Source organism: Opisthorchis viverrini (assembly GCF_000715545.1).
Source record: "Opisthorchis viverrini unplaced genomic scaffold opera_v5_121, whole genome shotgun sequence".
NCBI classification, from domain to species: Eukaryota; Metazoa; Platyhelminthes; class Trematoda; order Opisthorchiida; family Opisthorchiidae; genus Opisthorchis; species Opisthorchis viverrini.
Genome location: NW_008751776.1, coordinates 498,386 through 520,414, shown reverse-complemented (window position 1 = coordinate 520,414; position 22,029 = coordinate 498,386). Strand labels below are relative to the sequence as shown.

Here is a 22,029-nt window from a genome sequence, read left to right as displayed (position 1 = left end):
CGCGATAATGTGTTATCGACAGTCAGAAGAAAATGGCCAATCAGTGCATTCAGCCGCTGTAGATGGATGAAATGTATCGAGAGGATTGGCGAAAACCGTGGATCGCCGCCCCGATTGGAGTGCTAATTTCCGACACACTGGACGACAAATATGGAATGTTATTAGAAAACGTTATTGGTTTTTGACAGCACCGGGAAGTGGTAAGAGATTCACACCAGTTGAACAGCATCACGTGACATCGTTTCAACTGAACTAGACGATCTTCATGAACGAAACTACTACAAGCCATGATCGGCTTCGCTTTTCCTGGGGCTTATCAGGCAAGCGCGGTCCCCGAGTTTTCGTCAACCTTATGTTTTACTTGAACCCAAAGTGGACAGATTTGGACAAATACATAGTACAAACAAGAGATTTAGTTAAGTTTCCCGTGAAAACCAAATGGATGTGCAAATGATTGTAACTGTCGAATTTCGTGCAATTTGCTTCACATGGCTGACGGAAACTTGGGGACAGCGCCTACCTGATGAGCCTCAAGACGGGCGAAACCGGTCGTGAGCTGTCGAGGAGTTTTCAGCAACCTTTTGAGTCGTTTTATTTATGAGCTAGACCTCTCATGATGTTGTGGACCTGGGATATTCTATTGAATTGAATACTACACAACTGAATTTTTGATGCTTAAGGGGGCTCACTATAAATTGGGGACTATTTGCAGCGTTCATTAGAAAAACTAAACCAATTACTTGTAATGTACTACTCATAAGGTTGCTGGGAATTCTTCGACAGCCCAGCTACCTTATGAGTAGTGCATTACGAATATACATGTATCGCGATATCTGGAATATCGTAGCAACTGAAACATGAGACGGCCTGGTGCAACACATTCAATTGCCTGGAAACATCACAAAAAAGAGAGATTCGGCTGGGTTCCAGGTGAGTCTCTCGCAAAACCGAATTCGTTTGCAAATGAGTGTATTTCGCTAAACAAATTACTGTTGAGCTCACGTTGCATAGTCTATCTTCCGATCTGTCGCGTTGCACTCAAGCCACGGAATTTCCAGTATGTACGGTTAATTCAGTTGTCAAGCCAACTGGGTAGTGTCAGACAACCAGCAATGTCTTTGACCATCAGGGCTCAATATACCTAAACAGACTTCGGGCGCAACGCCAAACAGTGTTTCTGTTACCAGATCTCCGAGGACGGCTGATCCCATTTGAGGACTAGAAGGGTCACAGTTGTCAAAATTGGGTTGTTCTGCCAGTAGTAAGCTTTGTTAGCGAGTCAAAGTGTTCCCTTGTGGAGAGAGATTTTCCTTCGGAAGGAACAAACTGGTGAAGAGGAACCACTGCACGGGACCCACCGAACCTGTCGGACCGTGAACGTTACTCTAACACTTATGATGATTTGACATCTCCCATCAAACACCTCTGGTCAGCAAGGGCTATGTGGCGCCCAAAGAATTCCAGTGTTAATACTATGGCGGGTATTTCGTCTCGGGATTAACCCCAGTCGGATGTTCGATTAATATGGGTTCTTCCTAGATTTCCGCAAACTGTGGAGACGCAGCATTCACCATGATACAGTGTTTGGCTCCTGTGAGATGAGAAGGTATGAAAAACTGGGTGCACTGGTTCTTCAGATAAAAAAAATTCAGTGTGATTCCTTCGGTTGAACGGTTCACATTCAGGGGGATGAAATGGTGTCTGCAGTTCATATAGGACGGGGATTCGTTGCAGAGCGTGCCACTGTCGTGTCCTGTCAAGAACGGATTAGATCAAACACGCTTCCCGGAAAGGCAAACGGGAATAATGAGGTTTATTTCCGAAAAAATGGACTTGAATTTGTAATGTACTACTCATAAGGTTGCGGAAAATCCGTCGACAGCCCACGACCGGTTTCGCCCTTTTTGGGGCTCATCAGGTAGGCGCAGTCCCCGGGTTTCCGTCAACCTTATGCTCTACTTGAAACCGAATTGCACGAAATTCGCGAATATACACTCATGAACTCGAATTCCCCATCTACTGGCTGACCGTTTTCGTGAGCTAATCAACTGTATGTGCGCGTAGCATTCGTCACTAAACGAAGCGATTACGCACACATGCACAAATCAATTTAAGGCAATTTTCATTCCACCGAACATCGCTCACTTGCGTCGCGTGAGTTGTATTCGTCCGCATACCTTAGTGGCCTTGCCTGTCCAGGCACACAGTGTCGATGTGGATATACGGAGCTCGAGTGGACTTGGCGGAGGTGACACTAATCACTGCACACACAGAGACGCTCGCAAGCTTCGAGCAAATTCTCGCGCACAGACAACACAGTAACCACAATTGCTCATAGTTTGACAATCAATAATACGGATTAGCGCGGGTGCAATTCGAAACTCGACAGATGGTGAACCAGTTCAGGGACGATTCAAAGCCGGGTGGTGGCGAGTGGAATGCCTGTGTCTACAGAGCGATAAATCAGTTGTGAGTGTGCGTGTGTCTCACATACACACTCGCACGAATGAGTCAAATATGAGTGGGATGGAGCAACTTCATCAGATTTGTGCATGGTACACAGGACAGCTCAAACAGAAGTCTAAATAAGGCGCTTTTCAGCAAGTGTAAAAAACTTCAAGTCTACCCAAACGCTTCAATGAGTTTGTCATGTTGACCGGTGTGGCAACTGAGATAAATGTAGTGGAGGAAGTAAGCTACATGATTCGCCAAAACCTTCACATGAGTCATACTCGCATGCATCTGGATGTAGGTTATAGATCTGACCGAGGATTTTATACTCGGTACCGCACTATCTTAGCCTCTTGTCAAGCCAGAAAACCCATGCTTTCATATTGCATTAGGACTGCACCTAGCTGAGGGAGGGGCAGAGGGAGGAACACAACTGAAGATGGCTACAGATGAACTTGTGAATTGAGCAACTGTTTCAGAGTTTCTTCAACTCCTCGAAGTCGGTTTATGGTACAGTTCCGTAATGCAGCCCAACATGACAGAATGCCGGGAATGGTTGAACAAAGATATGCGTCAAAATCAGGGATAATCCAGCAAAATACACTCATTCACAAACTAATTTGGTTCTGCGAGAGACTAAACTGGAACTCAGCTGAATCTCTCGGTTTTGATATTTCAAGGCAATTTCGTGGAATTTGGTTTCAGGTAGAACATAAAGTTAACGGAAACCCGGGGACTGCGCCTACCTGATGAGCCCCAAGAAGGGCGAAAATGGTCATGGGCTGTCAAGGAGTTTTCAGCAACCTTATGAGTAGTGCATTACAAATATACAAGGATAATCCGATTCGGAGTCCAACACAAATCCCTATCAGAATATGGCACCTAACGAGCTCAAAGTGAACAACACGGACATGTCACTATCGGTTTTCACAGGTTTTTGAATTGCGCCTGACTGATTATCAGTTGTCTGTGTTTCAAGTCACAGTAAACAGCTGATCTGGCATTCAGTGTCCTTGACACGGTACGACAGTCCTTGAAGCAAATGACTGGAAACTTGGAGGTGTTGGTGGTGCGTCCATGAATGAACGCCTTGTGGCGCTCGCTTCAGAGACTAATCGCTGAAGTTCACCGTTATTGCTGTCTGGGTGCCCATCTAGTTTTCCGAAGACATTAAGTAAATGACGAACGAATGACTGATTGATAAAACGAAGGAATGATGGGTGTTATGACCAACGTCAGCATACAGTCGGCCAAACTGTGATATTTTAGTGACACTTGGGGACTGAAATGTGTAGCGGTGCGACGCACCAATCAGACAATTATGACCAACGTCAGCATACAGTCGGTCAAACTGTGATACTTTAGTGACACTTGGGGACTGAAATGTGTAGCGGTGCGACGCACCAAGTTCTCAGACAATTTGGTCTAGGATGAAGTTGCGAGGACGAGGAGCCCTTCACTAACTTCGCGGGGCTCAGTCAACCAGTTTTATTCGAATCAACATCTATTTACTTAGTATTCCAACGATATTTAAGTTATTTCTGTGGTAAGCCGTATTCTCACATTGACTGGGCGGTACCTTTGGTAAGGGGTCACCGATCATAGCGTGAGACCGAAGCGGACAACACTTGTGAATCTGGACTTGCGCCCGCTTATGGAAGGTTTAAACCACTAGGGGTGTTCCACGAGAAATCATTTCGACCTCGCCTTTCTTGAAGATCCAAAACAAAAAGTCAAACCTTCCAATAAGCTGAGCCAACAAGTTAGTTCCGGAGGGGATACATCCCGTGAGCAGTCGGCATGTAATAAAGAACTGTGGTTCTATCCAAAATCAGTCATGTGCTAAGCTGTCACATCCAAGATCGAATGGTTTTCAAGACAAAGTCAAACAGAGCAACGCAGCAAATGAAATGGGTTACCCAAGCAGCTTCATCTCCGTAGTCTACGTCAGCAGACAACCAGTTCCGCTGAAAGAGACCGCCAGCGTTATTGACATGGATTCCAACAACAGCAAACGTAGACCTTTTCGGCTGTCTTCAGCGGTTCAACAGCAAATCTAGCAGTCCACAGCGCACACAGCTAACCGACTATTCGGAGGAAGCAACAGGCGGTAGCGAACGTTACAACTTATTCCCAGATATCTGGACAAGTCACTCGGAGTTGATTCTAGGCTGCACATCACTAGGTCGGTACGTCGCTGACTGTGAAGCGTTTACAAAATATGAACTAACAGGATTTATTGAGGCGATCAGAAACAAGAAAATGGCGGAAGCGCATAACTGTTTGTAGCACACTTAGCGGTTGCCCTTGAACCCCTTCACACTGTGCTGTGTTTGAATTAAACTCATGGAACATTTCCCCAATGTTACCCGTATCACTCGAGAACGAAGGCGGCACTGCCCGTAGAATCATTCGAACTGGTGTTGTATCAAAGACATTCGCTTCAGTGCTACTTCGTGGTTTCACCTTAACGAAACAGCAAAAAAAACAGGACCAAATCAATGAAGCTTTCAGTCAGGGAGGGGTTTTGAAGACCATACATGCTAACTGCTCGGCATCTGGGAACTTGGGCCCAAATTTGAGGAGCCACTGTGTTTTGTAACATATTTTTGGGAGGCATGAAACTCGGTCCAAAGAGGCAAACTCTGATCCATCATGATTGTTGATAGTGCACCTGACACGTTACTGACCCTAATTGAATTTACCGCACCGAACTAACCTATGACCTGAACCCTCGATTGGGCAAAAATTGACTTTCTAATAATCCATAACTCAAACCGGCTTTGTTTTTTAGTATTCCCCATCAATCCATCGGATATCATTCTGGTGATAAATGGTCCATACCACCATCCCCAGTTGTCGGTTAATTCAAAACGTTTCAGGCTACCTCTTCATCCGAATGCAACCGAAAGCAACCCCGTTTGCTTGTTTGATCCACGGCGACTGGAGCTGTACAAGAAGCTTTCGTAAACACAGTTCTGATCTTGCAGGTGTTCTGTTTTAGTCCCGAGAGTATGCCCTCATTGGGGGTGTGTAGTAGTGTGTAGTGCGTAATTGTGCAACAGCTAAATCAATCTTGATTAAGTGTAACTAATCCTTCAAAGTTGAATTATTAACTTTTGTTCAATTTAGGTTCGAGTGACAGAGTACACACGCTTTTGTTCATTTGCACGTGATGGAGTTGACCCCATAGTTCCGGTGAATATCCACTTTAGCTCTGTGACTTTCATGCTTTTAGGGGGATGGGGCGAGATGGCTCGATGGCTAGAACGTGAACTTACTGACCGGATGGTCCGTGGTCCGAACCCAACCTCTGTATCCCGTCTTCCTCTGACAAGATTGGGCAACCTGGACGTACCCCAGCCCTCATGGTTCCTTCAGGTGGCATGGCAGTTGGGCACCAAAAGGGTGCTACAGCTGAACGATTTTCTTTTATGGTCTAATCCCAACTAGTACAGTCATTCCAGTGACCGCCTAACAGTAAAATTTATAGTTGTCGTTGAAGGTACAGCCAAAACCTTGTGACGTTCTATCGCTTACATTTTTCAAAGTCAACCGCGCACAGCTATTAGTGTACTCCCATGCAGAGCGCGCTCGTGTCCAAGTTGGGACTGGTAAGGTGACACAGTTGACCTGATTTTCAACATGCGTGAAAAAACACCCATGTAAGCTTCGTCAACGAGAAAACCCACATCTTCTTACACACACCACAATACACTCACCTTCTGTACACTGATGGTGGTGGTCCGAAGTCAGTAACGGACGCAAAGGATTCTTCTTTGTTCCCGTTCAAAAGAATTGTCAGGAAAAACCAGGTTTACAAGAACCGTCCTCAATTAGTCCTACTGATCTTACGGAATAATTCATACCGGGCGCTCCGGGCTTTCAACAAACAGTCGGTTACGTGAAGGTCAAGTGCATAGAGCCCGATGCGTGTTTCTGCATTCATTAAAGACCTGAGTAAAGATGGTAAGTGGATTACGTAATTCATCGGCGTCCACCATGAGCAGCTTGATTTCGTTTGCCACACATCTTCTGGTTCTCAACCACTTACGAGTGGCAACGTGAAAATGAGCAATTTGTTTTTAGCTGAATGTGTTTAAAGAATACACACACTATAGTCTTGGTCCTGATCAGTTTGCCGGAATTATCAATTTAATTGGGTAAGGAAACGGATAAGTTTAGCATCGAACCCATCCTCAAGATCTGGACTGCACCTGATTAGGCCCAGAAAACCTAGTGACAAGTCATTTAAGGTAAATCTTTCAGTTTCACGGCCACCAGGAGGAAGCGAAACGGTGAGGCCAAGTATTTTTTCGAGTTTACGCAGAAGAGAAGCCACAAAAAGCTTTCACCATAAAAATCCCAGGAGGTGAGGACATGTTCACCCCTAATTACACCATAAACCGACATAAATAAAACATGTTTCATTTGTAAACGAAAGAATACAACATTGGTATGACTGTCCCAAATTATCGTGTTAGAATCAAGGTTATGATTTCACTTTATTATAGTGAGCTATTCCGATGTACTTGTAATCAGTGGTCGTGTCCGCTTCAGATAGGTAATGAAGATGTTTTTTATTAACGTTGATGCTACTACTATGTTTTATTGATTAGTCTTGCCAAAGTTAAGGTGACAGGAGAATCCCCCGTCCTTCTGACCGGAAACGGACAGCGGATAAGATCAGCATGCACCAATGATACCAAAAATGACTTTGAATATGATGATGAATCGAACACACGCTCTGCATTTATTCTAGTAAACTTCTAAGGAACAAGTTCTTATAGGAGGTATCCCTTAATTACAAGGGGACTAAAATGAATGGTTTTGGACGTTTTCTACACCAGCATAATAAGGAATGTGTTGTCGGTCAGTCTGGGTCAAGTTTAATTAGTAAGAGATCAGTGGTCTTTTGAGAAAATAGCTTCTGTGTTTTTGAAATTGACCGTGAAAATCTATAAATCTGGGTGGACGGAGGTAAATGGGAAAGCATAAAGTGTTTTCTATCTCAGAGGCTATTCTTGCTCTTGCAGATGTTAGCAGTTATCACCTACTATGATCCCCCTTCCAGTCCTAGCGTCCACACTTGGAAAGTATTCGTGTGCGGGTAAGGTTATCCTGATCGATCCCTGATGTTGAGCAGAGATACTTGAACGACGGGGCCTCGGTCTTTCAAAATCGGATACCGAAGCGGCATGTGATTGATGTGTACCTTCCCATCTACAAGCTTTACTTGTTGCCCCTCGGATTAATGTGCGCTAAAATACGACCTATGTATTCGACCCCATTTCACAGAACTCGATCCCGATTAAAACGAAATGAAACACGTCTAGACAAAGATCTCGTTCTTTTTCGTATCATCAAATAACAGGACGTATCAGCCCAGACACTGGCTACAGAAAATCGATGAATTTGAAGTGATCACAGGGGAAAAGAACAAGCTGAATAAATAGACACGTCTTAATCCAGCCACATAAACATTTCCGCCAAGCAAAACAAACAACTCACACTACTCACCGAGTTTTTCTGAAACGAGAACAGGGATGAAATCCGCTTTCAATTCCATCACCTGGCCTGGCATTATGGATGAATCAGTGCGAAGGAATGATCTAAACTGTGGACTGTCTAATGTGAATTTTGTAGTCACTATTAGAAATGACTGTGGTGTGACGAACCAGCTTTCAATGGTCACGAACTGAGAGTTACTTGGACAATTTCAGTGACTACATTGAAACAAAGGTGCACACTTTCGTGAATGCCTTCTCAAGCAGTATAGACAGAACTCGAAAGCAATAGACAGGGAAACTTCTGGAGTGCAAGCCTGTTCATTCTGTTCCTACCTTCTTCTATGCGTTCATAAAGGCAAATCGCTCAATAAATCGATTAATTACCCCAGATGTTGTTGGGAGAAACGTTGAAAATTTAACCAGGAAGCGAAACATGTCAGATAAATGGTTAATCGAAAAAGCCATTTCCTAATCGCTCGCCGCGATTCATCCTTGTCCCCCCCCAAAAGCATTGCGAGGTAGCTGGTATCGACTGATCATCAAGGACTTTTGCAGAAGGGCAACGTCGTGAGTTGTCCCATCACAGGATCGCCTGGTCTGTGTTCGAGCCCGTATGAATGAACGGGTTAGACGAATGTATTCGCCACCTGGCTATCTCCTCCTCACACTTTAAGAACGAAAGTGTAGCAGCCGGGACTAACGCAACAGTGTAACGAACAGATTTTGGCTCAATACCGTGAGTAAATCAGTAGCAGTTCTTTGATTCCCCGAAGAGAAACGGATTGCTTAAGTGAAGGAGAGCACTAGCCAGTGAGCCTTGAGACTGCAAGAATAACGGAAATCACTTGAACTAGCCATTTGATTCCCATGAAAGATGAGAGCACGCACGCACGTAAGGGGGTGGTAAAAACGCCAGCAACAGCAGGAACCGTGAACTCACCAGAAGAGCCTGCATTGGTCACCGGTCCGGAGAGAACTTCGCTTACAGCCGTGTGTCCGAGTGGTGGGAAGGGTACTTCGATCGTCATATTGCCCACAGAATAATTGGTCTCCATTTCTGACGTCGATAGTGCGATATCGGATGTATTGATTTTCGCGGTGGAGGCCTGCTGCATGTCCATCTTCACTTTGGCCACAAACACGTCCAATTCTGCCTCTACGAAGGTTAATCCAGAGAATAATGAATGGAAAGGACAAGTGTAAAAACAAGCTGGACAGAGGCTTCAAGGACTTCCCTTGCAGTTGTGAACCTTCAAACTCATTTATGTGCTTCTCAAACTCACTCGTTAGTCACATACCAGAATTTTCACTGTTTTACAGCATGATAATATTCTTCACTGATTTGCTTATTACGCTTTGGTTCATCCGTAATAGTGTGAACGACTCCATTGGTCGATAACAAACCATCTGTGAACGGCATGTTGCATAGCAAACTCAGGATTAATCAGCTGACTGGCCAAAACCAGCATTTTGATTGGTCGGTCAATCTGATGTGAACACTGTGCCATTGTCTGAAGGCCTATGTAGCTGTGTGCGTGTGAGATTCAACTCTACTTTTCCAACACTCAGTATGGTGTAATCTATTCTGAAACTTAACCGGTGTAATCCGGGCAAACGCTGGAAAGAAAACAATTTTCATGCCCAAGAATGGGATTCGCCTTAGAAAGGGGCATGGAGCATCAAGTGATCGCTCGCCTAATGCATCCAGGAACAAGGTTGATAGAAGAAGTTCGGCTTCCACTCATGACCCTCAGTTTTGTTCTGGAAACTGTGGTGAGGGCTATATGCCCTTCGTAGGTTAGGGAAAACGAAATATTGACAAGGGGACAACACAAGAAATATGCAAATTGGCTTCATTTTGTCTTCAGAAATCAAGCCATTATCCTCTTCCCAGAATTGGAAATTCTAATCGGTGTGTCCAGGATTCGTTCCACAAGAACAAACAACTCAAGCGATGTCAATCAAAACTCCTGTAGTTTTATCGCAGGTGATGTGTGGCTAACCCTATGAATGAAACCCAGGGTGTGGGTGCTGCAAGTAAATTTACCCCTTAGTGGGGGGAGCATTTTATGAGAGTGATCGAGGTGGTTGTCCCTCCTGAAAGCGAGACATCCAACATGATTCAAGTGTCTTGCTACTGCTAACGTTCATGTGTATGCTCAATCATAAACTGGATCCTATAGTGATAAAACTTGTCTTATCGCTCAAGTTTGAGTAGCCTGAAGTTGCATGAGGTTACATAAGCTGAAAAGCTGCATGAGTAGAAGTAAGATGTATTCTCACTCATTCCATACAAATCAACTCTAGCATTCAGAACGCGGAGAGAAGGTATACACCATTTGGCGCTTGGCGGAAGTTTACTTCACTCTCAAAAGATAGATCGCCCTAGTGAGTTTTACACCATAATATGTTAGAATCTGTGGGATGCTGCCGAGTATGCTTTGTGCTACAAACTGAACCTATGGACAAACTACAGGGGAGAAGGTTGGTTTCCCCACGGCTCCAGAATGGAGGCGTCATGACGTGCCTCGTGTTACCAGGGCTTCAACCAATGACACAGTCTGTGCACATTTGTTCATTTATATACGGAGCTTGGTTTTGCGATTTGAACAGGTTGTGTTACTTAGCAAGAGTATCATACAGTGATTGAGTGATCTGATTCTGGAGGTTAAGCCGGGAGCGCTTTCTTCAACGCAAAGCGACTGAATGATTGTAATTGCTGTGATAACTGCTCTCTATAATTTTCAACACACTGTTTTTCCTCCTCATAGACGTCTACAGTAAAAGCCACACAAGAACTATGGGCAACGTTAATAGTTTTTTCGCAGTCGTTACCAAGATGCAATAGCTACCGACCATCTACACGAAAAAGCCCGAGGTGAGCTTCAACCATCCGTGCAAAGTGTTCAAAAGAACCCTAACCAATTCTTTCAAGATGTCGAAGATATGGTCACAATCAGTATTGGTGGGACATCTGTTCTAGGGTGTTGTAAAGAACACGGCGCACTTCACTCTGACAGGGGTTGATCAGTCAGGTTAGGTCAACCGACTACATCGAACAAGGCAGTTAAGATTTGACCACAGAAGCAGATATTCAAAAACCACTCTAGCCTATACAGTGTGCTGAATAAAATCATATGACGTACAGCCGCATCCCACAGTACGGAATTACTAGGTAGCCCTGCGCTATATAAGCATGTTTTGTGCATCAATTCTAGAGTGTCAAGTGTTTGTCGGCTCTTGAATTATGAAGTCAGCTGTCGTGTGCTTTTTTCAACGGCGTAATCGCGTTTCCTGTATGTCGTTTCCGAAGTCACTAAAGCACGGCCTGACAGGTTGAGCATATCTCCTGACGAGGTCATCATATGGTCTCAATAGGTGCTGTTGCTTGTCGTTTCGTTTGACCTCAAATTCTGTTGATAAAAAAAAGACTGCCGAAATACAAATGAACAGTTCAAGTACACTATTGGAATCAGAAAGAGGTACAATTACAAGTACCAACGCGGTTCAACTGAGGTCGTTTGTACAAAAGTCGTATGGTTCATCAGATAAAAACTCTGCAAAAGGCCTGCGAACATACCGGTTTTCTGTTCGGTAAGCTGTATGACACATTCTACTTCGATAGACGAAACACATCGAGACTAATAATGGAACAGTAAGTTCAGCCGATGTATATCCATCTCAAAACTCATAAACGTGACTTCTTGAGAAATCTGTTCAGTGATTTCTATTTTGACCGCTCCACCAGACAGATTAACTGGTCAGCTTCTTTGCTGTGGACGGGTGAAATAGTACCCCATTCATTTGATCTCCCAAATGATCGATGCTGAACTATTGCCCGATATCTACTCAACTTGAATTGTTCCTATCCAAGAAGAAAGCGCCAGGCCAGGAGTGGAGTCATTCGGTCAGAATCAACTAAGCACAAACGGACAAGTGCGACAAAGCATTCACGTTCAAAATCTATTGGCAAGTCTGTATTTCTTAATGCAAATTCCCAAGCTGAGTGAAACCATGAAGCAAACATCACTTCAAGACGGGAACAAATCACCCGCCGGAACCTGTAAGTTGCGCATTGCAACAATAATATACTAATAGCAATCGTTCATATGTAACACTTTCGATGCATTGCTGCCATGCCACCCGAAGGAAGCACGAAGGCTGAGATACTGGCAGGTTGCCCAAGCCTGGACAGGAGCAGTCGGGATACAGAGCTTGGGTTTGAACCACGGAACAAACGATCAATATCTTCACACCTTAACCACCAAGCTACCTCTGGTTCAAACTACTAAAGCAAGTTTCTATTCACAGGAAATATGCTGTTGTGGAACTAAACCACGCTAGCTGTTGCATGAAACCGATTGCCTGCATTTCGTCCGTAAGGTCTGTTCGTATGATCCCCATCTTTAAAAGAAACCAGCGAATTTTCGAGGAGAAGATCATAATGATGTGGGGAGCTTCCAAATAACGCATTATCGCCATTTCCGGTATCATGGGCAACTGCATGAATTGTGTGATCAGATATCGCCTTGAAACACAAAATCCCTCTGGTCTTTCCTCTTACTGTTGGTCACGTTGACGCCAGTCACTGTTCTCGAGACAATTTATTCGGTATTCTGACTGTACCACATATTGAGTACTGTATTCTTATAGTACACTAAATAGTTTGTGACATAAACTATTCTCAGGGTGGTTTGTGAATATATGCCGCTAATTTCGTGCAGTTGGGGTTCAAGTAGAACATGAAGTTGACGGAAACTCGGGGACTCCACCTACCTGACGGGCCCCAAGAAGGGCGAAACCGGTTGTGGACTGTGGAAGAATTTTCAGCAACCTCATGAGTAGTAAATATCGTCTATTGTTGATTTCTTTTCTTGCTGTCTATTCTAAATTTGGTGTCACAACCTAACCGAAATGCTTCCGAAGAGTTTCAGACATTATCGTCTGCCTTCAAAGCCATCGATTCTACCGCTATCAGCAGGAGATATTATCTCAATCAATGAGGCAATGGCGAAAACAAGGTTATTTAAAATGAAGAAGGCTCTCTCACCACCAGCCCACCAGGTATTTTTAGGCCAGAATTTCGATTTTTTGGAAAGTCAAGTGTGGTGAGTTCGTGAAGGGATTTCTGCCGGAAGAAATCGATGCTTATCTAATTGTCTGCTTTATGGAGACCCTTTTGACATCTTCAGTGCATAACTCGATGGAGTCTTCCGCCCAAATGCCGTCAGCAAGCCCCTAATTAGGAGAGCGTAGCCAAGGAGTCATTTCAGTAGTTTGCGTGAGAACAATATAAGACTGCCTGTGGTTGCTACCTCAGCGAACCTACATGAGCTACAGAGCTACGGAGGAATAACGGCGAGCATGACGCAATATTAGCGTAATCGGGGCACAGGGACACAGGCAGCACATCATGTTCTTATCATTAAGGTATTCTTTGAACTGTTAGGTTCTACAAAATACTCCCACCGGAACCCTCGGGAACGTAAGTGTCCTAACCTGCGCACAAAATATTGATTTGTGTATTCTCAACCACTGAAGCAAGGTGGCAGTACAGACCACCGTAATAAGAAGTTGATGCTTTACTCCACAATTCTTTCCACGGGTAAAGTCGTTGTCTGCGTGTGTGTGAGAGAGAGTGCATGTTTCAGCGGGACGCGCTCATGAATCATGTGACGATGATGCACAACAAAAGAACGAACAGATATGCCGAAAGTCACAAGGTATGATATTCGTTGTCTAGCCTTGCTGTCAAGCGCCTCAAATTCTTCAACCATCTAACTTACTTCATCGCCAATAACTTAGTCATTCCTACTCAAGTTGCAGAAGACTCGTTGATCTTTCTGAGGTCCATTGTGTGGTATTCACCATCCGGCAGGGAGGCCAGGTGGGCGTGCATGCTTTTACAATGGACTTTATCGTTGTTTCATGTATTACAGTGGTATGGTTTTGACCAACTGGCCCATCTGCGACCCTTCAACGTGAAACAACCCCAGCTTATAACAGTGTACGCGGTGTTCTGCTAGTCCAGAATATCTGAGAGGTCGTCAAGTTTATTGCACCCAGGCAGAAGTGGTCAAAAAGCCATATCACTATCTAGATCGACGTCCAGCGCAAACTGTGAGCCATTCCGTGTTTATTTATACGATCCAAATGAAATAGACCCCTGGCTCTCTGTGACTAAATGACTGCTCAGTTTCGTTCACATCAACTCACCCGTTAGACACGCTTCTGGAATCCGGTCGGACCATGATCTTGAATGATGATTGCATGCTCTTGTGGTGTGTTGAATTCGTTCGAGCCACCATGGAATCCCCGTTTGATTGCGATGGATGGCTTCCGTTTCTGTTGGCCTTTGAGGCTCCAGCCATCGGTCCGATGGGCAGAATATTTCCGCATAGGCCACCGTGTGTGAAGAGTGTGGCAAAGTTAGGAAGCGGTAATCCACTATACCGTAGCCAGTAGGATTGCGGATCGGAGTGCAGAACAATGCTGTTGAATTTAGAATGCAACTAGGTACGGTCAGCGAGTCATCGGCAGCTGTCAACTGGGTGTAAGTCCTACAGTGGAAGTAAATGTCACCGTACGGTGTTCCATGGATGGGATGCTGCGTAGATCATAGCTACGTATTGAAGGGGTAAGGGCGTAGAGCCGATAAAGCTGGTACAGTGGTCACATAGCCTATATATACGCATAGACAGAAACGGGACATTTGTGGAAAACAGGTATGCCGTTGTGCAGTACAGCCTAATGCCACCTTTTAGTAGGGTTATTGAATCGACTGGTCTAATCATGTATGGCTGTTTGGGGAAAAGCTGGCCTCTGTTGGAGTGCCACAATGAGGTATGCTGTGAGGAAGCTGGATCACTGGGACATCCCCAAAGCCAGAGCAATCTGTGGACAGTTTTTGGCTACGAAACTAGCAAAATGTTCATTCACCATCCTCTTGGATTAGGGCAACGCCTCGGTCTACCAAGAAGTAATGTCCAGTGCCCTCTGCAGTGAAGCAGAGCATGGTAATGTTGTGCGCTCAGATCTGGGGGGTTTCGAACCTGCTTAAGATGTTTGTATGATGGCGCTCCAAAATTTTAGGGGATCTGAGGTTTTTCAAGTTTCTGGTCGTCACACCCGTTCCAAATGTGAATTTGGTTCCGCTCATTCTAAAACGAAAGCGTAAACTGACATCGCTTCTGCTTTCACATTGGATGGGATATTTTTAGTCAAACAATGCTAAAAGGGTTATTCCTGGGACCGGAAAAGGCGAAAAGAGCTGGTGAACCGTTTACTACACTACCACATTGTTGTTTTCACTGTTAGGAAGTGAATGACATCCGTTTTCCTATTCTTTGCGTGAAGGACAAGATCACCACCCGTCAGCTATGTAGTCCACACGTGAACGAGAACTCGTCGGCCTTAACGGACATTCCTCTTCGAAACGAAGATGAGGGCACCTGTTTGCTCTCCCGGAGAAAATGGCTTTCTTCTCAGCTTTTTTCTCCATTCTGATGTATGGACCGAACAGAACTAGGGTCTCAATGGTGCGTCATCGGTAATATTGACACTGTCACTTGAATGTGACAACCACACTACTAGTCTAGACTTTCGATCTTCTGGAGTGGCTCAGTTTTACCCGGGGGGAAGTAGCGGATCACAGTTTCGGAGAATGACAGAAACCAAAGCAAAAAATTGTTTGCAAACTGAAATTCGTCCGTTTCGAGTAGATTTATCTAAACCAATAAACAATTCATCATTCTTGTCGCGTAGTTAACAAAGTTTGATTCACCATTATCAAGCTTGAAAAATCCAAACGTGTTCAGCTGGTTCAAGATGTGTAAAAGGACTTCGTGCTTCTACTATAGCTCTGATGTGAAGCTCTCACGGATCAATGACCGACCTCTGTTACATTTACCAAGCATCTCCCTCACGCTCACTGTTGACCAGAACAACATGGTCCAAGATTACTGTGACCCCTTAACTCAGTATGACCCCCAGGCTGTTTCTAGCGGAACGAACTAACATGGCTCCTCAAGCAACATCTGTTCCGAATTTTCGAGGTGAGATCCCTAGTTAAACCCTTCAGTAAGACCATTATAAGACCATTATTGATCGGGTTAAAAGAAACTGTAGACTGCAAGTGGCACCTAAGGCCCGGCTAAACTTTACATCTAAATTCATTCGCCATTTCGAATCGCCAAATTACCAGACTCAACAGGCAGAGAATAGTTTCGGAGAAGCAATGTTCTATTCGGAGCCAATATTTAATCAAATAGTTCACAACCAGATGGCTCGAAAACTAACTCAAACCGAACAATCGTTCTCTAATTCGCAAACAACTTCAACTAAAACTGAGGTCAACCGTAATTCAGTTCAGTCAGTGTGGAACAAATTCGCACCTAGCTTCCCTAACGTGGCCATGTTTACTCATTTGGGTGTGAAAATGGAAATCGGAACACGGAACGGCAGAATTTACAAGCAGATTACACTTTTGTGCAATGGTAAATATAACCGAACCTTAAGATGCATCAAGCGCATTTCAAGAACAAGATGTCATCCGTTCCCTGGTATTCTCGATCATAAAGTTGGGCTTATAAGCCGTTACCTAAAGAACCAATCTTCTACTGAGCCATGATATGCGGTTTTAGTTCAAACAAGCTGCTAGATGATATATGGTACCATGATACTATGGTACAGTTTACTTCAGTTGCCTGATGCATCTCCACTATCAGCTGTTTGGCATGACGGAAAATGACTGACACCGAACTACACATGTAGATGTGAAGAGCCGCAACAAAGCGTCCTCCCTCAAGTCCTTCAAACTCACCGATATATTCAATGAGAATTCCTTTCCCGGGGATAACCTGCGAATCCCGTAGATTCAAATTTGACCGAAATTGCAGCCCAACAGCGCTAGGTAGTGGTCCGAAAGTTCGACCAATCATTGTTGCCTCACTGTCCTTGACTGGCGTTTCCGATTGGGTAGCCGATTCGGTCAAACACAGACGGGTTACTGGAATGACGTCAAACGATGGGTCGGAATGATGTCGGCTAGGTAGCTTAGCAGATATCTCCAAATAATCCTGCTGGCATGGCTGTCCGAGATTAAGACATTCTTGATCAGTGACCAATCGCAGTTTAGTTCTACCGTTTCCTGCTGTACCTTCAGAAAACAGGGGTGGCAAATGATGATGACCAGCAACGAAGGGTAGAACAAATTGTTCGGATGCACGAAATTTGTTTGAGTAAGCTGCGAGTTTCAGTGAACAGTCATTGAAACAAATAATTTGGTTACCTGTGCTGAAATTTTCAATAGATCTCTGCAAATTTGCTGTGTATTTTGGACGGCATGGTTAGGAAATTTCCATGTTTTTTGTCGCGTTGACGTATACGACTATTGATCACGTGATGGTATGGGGAAAAATGTTTGCGCTACTGTCCTAGAACTACTACATGGTTATAGATAACCAATCCCCAGTTGATTGCGATTTCAAGTCTAATGATCCACGCCCTCCAACAAATGGATGGAAGAAACAGTGTTGTGATTTGAAATACCAAGTTCTAGATTCAATGAAATACTCCAACATCTTAATGGCAGTTCTTGCGCAAATTGTCAGTAGTTGTGGCCTCAGATCAAGGGAAGCGCCGGAATGCTGTGACCGAATCGGTCAGCACTACATATTTGCAGGCATGGAGTATGCGTTGCTAAGATCCTTGGCAATTACTTCCTTGGTCAATATCACTACAAGGTCATACGGTGTGGAATCCAAAACCGAATTTGAGCTGTCAGATTTACCTATTGGTCACAGTAAACATTAACAATACGACTGAATTTGGACAGGTAATAAAAGTCAGACTCTCTCGGATAGTTAGATCTCATTGAGCAGTTGGATATAAAGTACGGCACAGACAAAAATCTACAGGTTCACCAGCCTTGCTATCCTGAACTTGTCAATCAGGGACTGGCAAAAAAGCATTTCTTCACTTTAGACCGTCTCTGTATCCAGAAGAGCAAAATCACAGTCTTTTGGATATGGATCGCCCCGAAGTCTGGTAGGTGCCCATGTGAGCATTATGTTTCACTATTTTGTCTTCGTTTCAATAACAAAATTTTGTCCAAACCGATCCGATTGTTCATAGTAAGCCTGTAGCGTAACGCAGTACTCATAAGCTTACTGAAATCCCTTCTTCAATAACCTTGTAAGTAGTGTGGTATGTCTAGACAACGTATTGGGATATCTCGAACATCGTACCAACTGAAGAATGGGGTGACCTGGTGCAGCACGTTCGATTGATTCAGCTGGATTTAGTTGCTTCCTCCGTAAAAACAAAGTTCACTTGCAAATAAGTTTATTCAGCGAATATCAAATATTTTCCGGTGTAGAAGCAGGGGTTGTTGAACCGATTGAGGCGTGCCGTTTTAGTGAAGTCCTTATTCAGGTGGTTGGGCAAATCCTCAGTCACAGGTGACAATCCAGTGACCCTTGAATCAAACAGCTAATTTCCGAAAAAAAGCTGCTGGCATTCTTCTTGTTTGAATCCATTCGTCGTTAGCATTAAAAAAAATGAAAATGGAATGCTAGCTTACATCCTTATTTCTTCAAAAACTATCATCCTTTGGAATAACTGTTGTTCCCGTGGCCTCGGAATATGTTTTCAGAAATTTCTCGTTCTTTGTCTTTGATTGGTAGTCTTTGAAAGACAGCACTGACAGTATAAAGCCCTTACTTATATGAAATATGCACAGAGTTGTACTGTTAAATTGCAAAATGCTATCCCCGTCGTTTTCATGCTCACCCAGCCAGGCCTTCCTCGGCGTGAAGCTGATTCTAAGATAGTTTATTATGAGAGAGCAATGGATTACTTGAAAATGACTAGTACTGGTGGCCTCTTACCAAACTGATCAAGAAGACCATAAAGGTTTTCCCGTTGTATAGTCACTGACAACAGAGCTATTTATCTTGAAACCTGGCTTCGAGTTTGGAGCTTAACTCACAAAGTTCTTTAGAAGCGATGCGCGATCCAAAGAGCCGATGGTCTACGCATGTGCGCACAGAGAAATGCGGGTTAAAAGCCCTCGAATTGATTATTTTCTTGTGGAATTTTCGATCGACCTGAACTTCTTTGGGTCAAGGTTATCTCATTCCCTTTGATGCGACCATTCGATGATTTTAATCAGCGCAGCTGAACTACCATTCAGAGGAGCCTATCATGAACCGACTGAAGTTATCACCACAATACTAGGTTTTTTATACGTGGTGACTGGTCAAATGATGAGATTCGAACTGGAACCAGAGCCCCAAAAACATTGGTTTCTAGCTACCATTGAGTCACTACCGATTATTAGAACAGATACGGCCAATAACCGAATGTAACATGAATATGCCATGGGATATATTGGGCCAACACAAGGTCGTAAAGTCCTCTTATTGACTTTTGGGTTGTTCTTTCGTGGAATTTTCCTACGAAGAGTTAGTGCGCTATTCGCAGTGTAGAAACATGGGGATCACAGAAAATTCTTCTTTTGTTGGGGGGCCGGAGGATTGCACGAAGAGGGCGTAGGGGGGTTTGAAGTGTTCACAGAGCTGACTAAAAGAACTGGGCCACCGATCACCCTTTGTATGGTAGGTCCATCTGTCAGGTTCATTGGCCAGAACATACACCGGGGCTAACTAGAAGAGTGCAACGTCATATACAAGCAACCATATACTTAGGACTAAATAAAAGTGAACTGATGTTGGGGTCTCCATACATTAAAAAACGTCAGTTGACGCTGATGGATAATAGACCAAAGTTATCAAGCTTTCCTGATCCTTTTCAGGGATGAGAGTGATATATTGCTTGTCAGTGCAATGGTGAACTTAGTGGTACCTCTGATCTGGATGTTCTAATCGTAGGGATAATCTGAAGGGTTAGTGTAACTGATAAATCTGCATTTTGGTTTCATATTCCACGGAACAAATCCAGCATTCTTTTCGATGTGTATCACCGTAGAGTGAACTCTACCACGAGGGTGTGGATGGTGTATGTCTGGCGATATCAGACTCCCTTGGCTAAAGGGATTTGAATATGGGTGAGTTGTTGTGGTGATGAGAAGACACTTTAAATGAACACACTTATTAGAAGACTGCTGGAAACTGTTTGACGGCCTGCGACTAGTTTCAACCTTCATGGGTCTCATCAGGTAGGCCAGTCAACGGTGAACACACTTATTAGAAGACTGCTGGAAACTGTTTGACGGCCTGCGACTAGTTTCAACCTTCATGGGTCTCATCAGGTAGGCGCAGTCAACGGGAAATTAGGCTGGATTTAGTCGAGTCTCCCATCCAAACTGCGTATACTTTGGTGTTTCAGCAGAACAATAAGTTGATGGAAACTTTAGATTCAGTTATAAGAAGAGAGAAACCGGTGTGCCTGTTGAAGCGTTTTCAGCAGCAATATAAGTAGTGAGTTCCATCATACGAAGACCGTTAACTTTAAAAACGGAGACGTCATAAGAAATTTTTACACAGCTAATTATTTGCTTCAGCTTAGGAGAGGGGTAAGTCAAAACAGACAGACGTGCTGAGCAGAAACCGAAAGATTTTTTCTGTACTCACGGTCAAGTGAGGGTACACGGGAGATGATGCACACGTGAAAACAGCCCTCAGTTGCTGCTTGGGAAACACGAGAGTTTTGATACGCTGATAGACATGATCAGTGCGATATCCAAACGGAAAACTGGCCTATTCGCAATAATTTGTGACTGATAACCAGCATACAAACTACAGCCCAGAAAAACAAATCGAGAAGGGCGGTACTGACGGTAAGTACTTATATCGATATAATATATAACACACTCTGGTTAAAGGCATTTTACAAGGGAATAAACAGAACACCCAGTTGTCCAAGGTAACCACGACGACAAACTTTTAAAAAGTTGATATTGACCACGCTCAAGGCAGTTAAGAAAGACTTCTAGCTGTGAAATAAGCAGGCGTTGGCAAACCGTCAACCTTAAGGACGACGAATCAGAACATGCGTTTCTCCTCACTATGCACCTCACACAAGCTGTTAAAATATCAATATAACTTGTGAACATGAAAATTAATTCTACCTCAGATCTTGAGTCACATCTGAGGAACAAAAACCAGCCGACATGATAAGATCTGTGAGTGATACAGGCCCCACCATTCCTATGCCAACCTTATTAAAACCACCATTCGGTCCACTCAGTAAGTCAGTACTCACACGGTCTAATTTTCACATAGGTATGTGCGCTAATCTCCTTGTTCACCACTCACGAGTAATGTGTCTAACACAAGAATTTAGTGGGCTCATTAGCCTGAAGTGTGGCCACCTCAGGAATGGATGTTCTGAAAAATTGGACAATCAATCACGACACAGGATAACAGAACAACCAATGGAATCGAGCGACCGAACAACCAATCGTGATCGAAGGTCAACCCCGGCTAATAGCATGTATATTAACACACACACAACACTACTCAACACACAGCCACCAACCTATTACTGCGCTCCACCACGCTCCCCAAGAACGCACTGATAATGTCACCTCGATTGGTGAAGAAACGTTTGTAATCAAATTGCCCAGCTCACTGAACAAACAATGTTCTGAAAAATACTTTAGGCCACATACAGCGGAAAACTGGGCCCCTCACCGTCCACACAAGTGCTTACCTCAGACAGAGATTGCTTTCCTATGGACGAGATATTTCGAGTTTTCATATCTCGTTGTTCGCTACCCTACTCAGCGGTCACAAGGATGAAACTCTCCACCCAAATGAGAGGCCGTGAAAAAGTAACTAAGCCATTTGATTGCTGTCATGTTTCCTTATTAGTGTGCAGTTATATTCCATGTCAACGTCATCGATTTGATTGCGGCTACTGATCTATAGACTGTAATTCATGTTAATCAACTGACTAGACACCAGAAGTCAAAATGCTCACTGGATTATACCATGATCGGTGAATTGCTTCCATGCACCACACGCGGATGCAGCGCACCCGGAGTAGCTTCTGGAGCTATTCACCAATGATGTTCCGCCTGGATGGCACCAAATTTGCTCAATTT

The 22,029-nt window shown here is 44.0% G+C and overlaps 1 protein-coding gene across 1 annotated transcript in view; it reads right to left on the bottom strand.

Annotated features, from left to right (window-relative positions):
* Nucleotides 1-22,029, bottom strand: part of T265_06014 (hypothetical protein) — a gene marked incomplete at both ends in the record, with an annotated part of 90,025 nt that overhangs the window by 25,285 nt on the left and 42,711 nt on the right. The window contains 3 exons of the mRNA XM_009171173.1: nt 8,902-9,117; nt 14,178-14,453; nt 16,783-17,118. Of these exons, the coding sequence (XP_009169437.1) occupies nt 8,902-9,117; nt 14,178-14,453; nt 16,783-17,118 (828 nt within the window). The remainder of the gene's footprint in view (nt 1-8,901; nt 9,118-14,177; nt 14,454-16,782; nt 17,119-22,029) is intronic.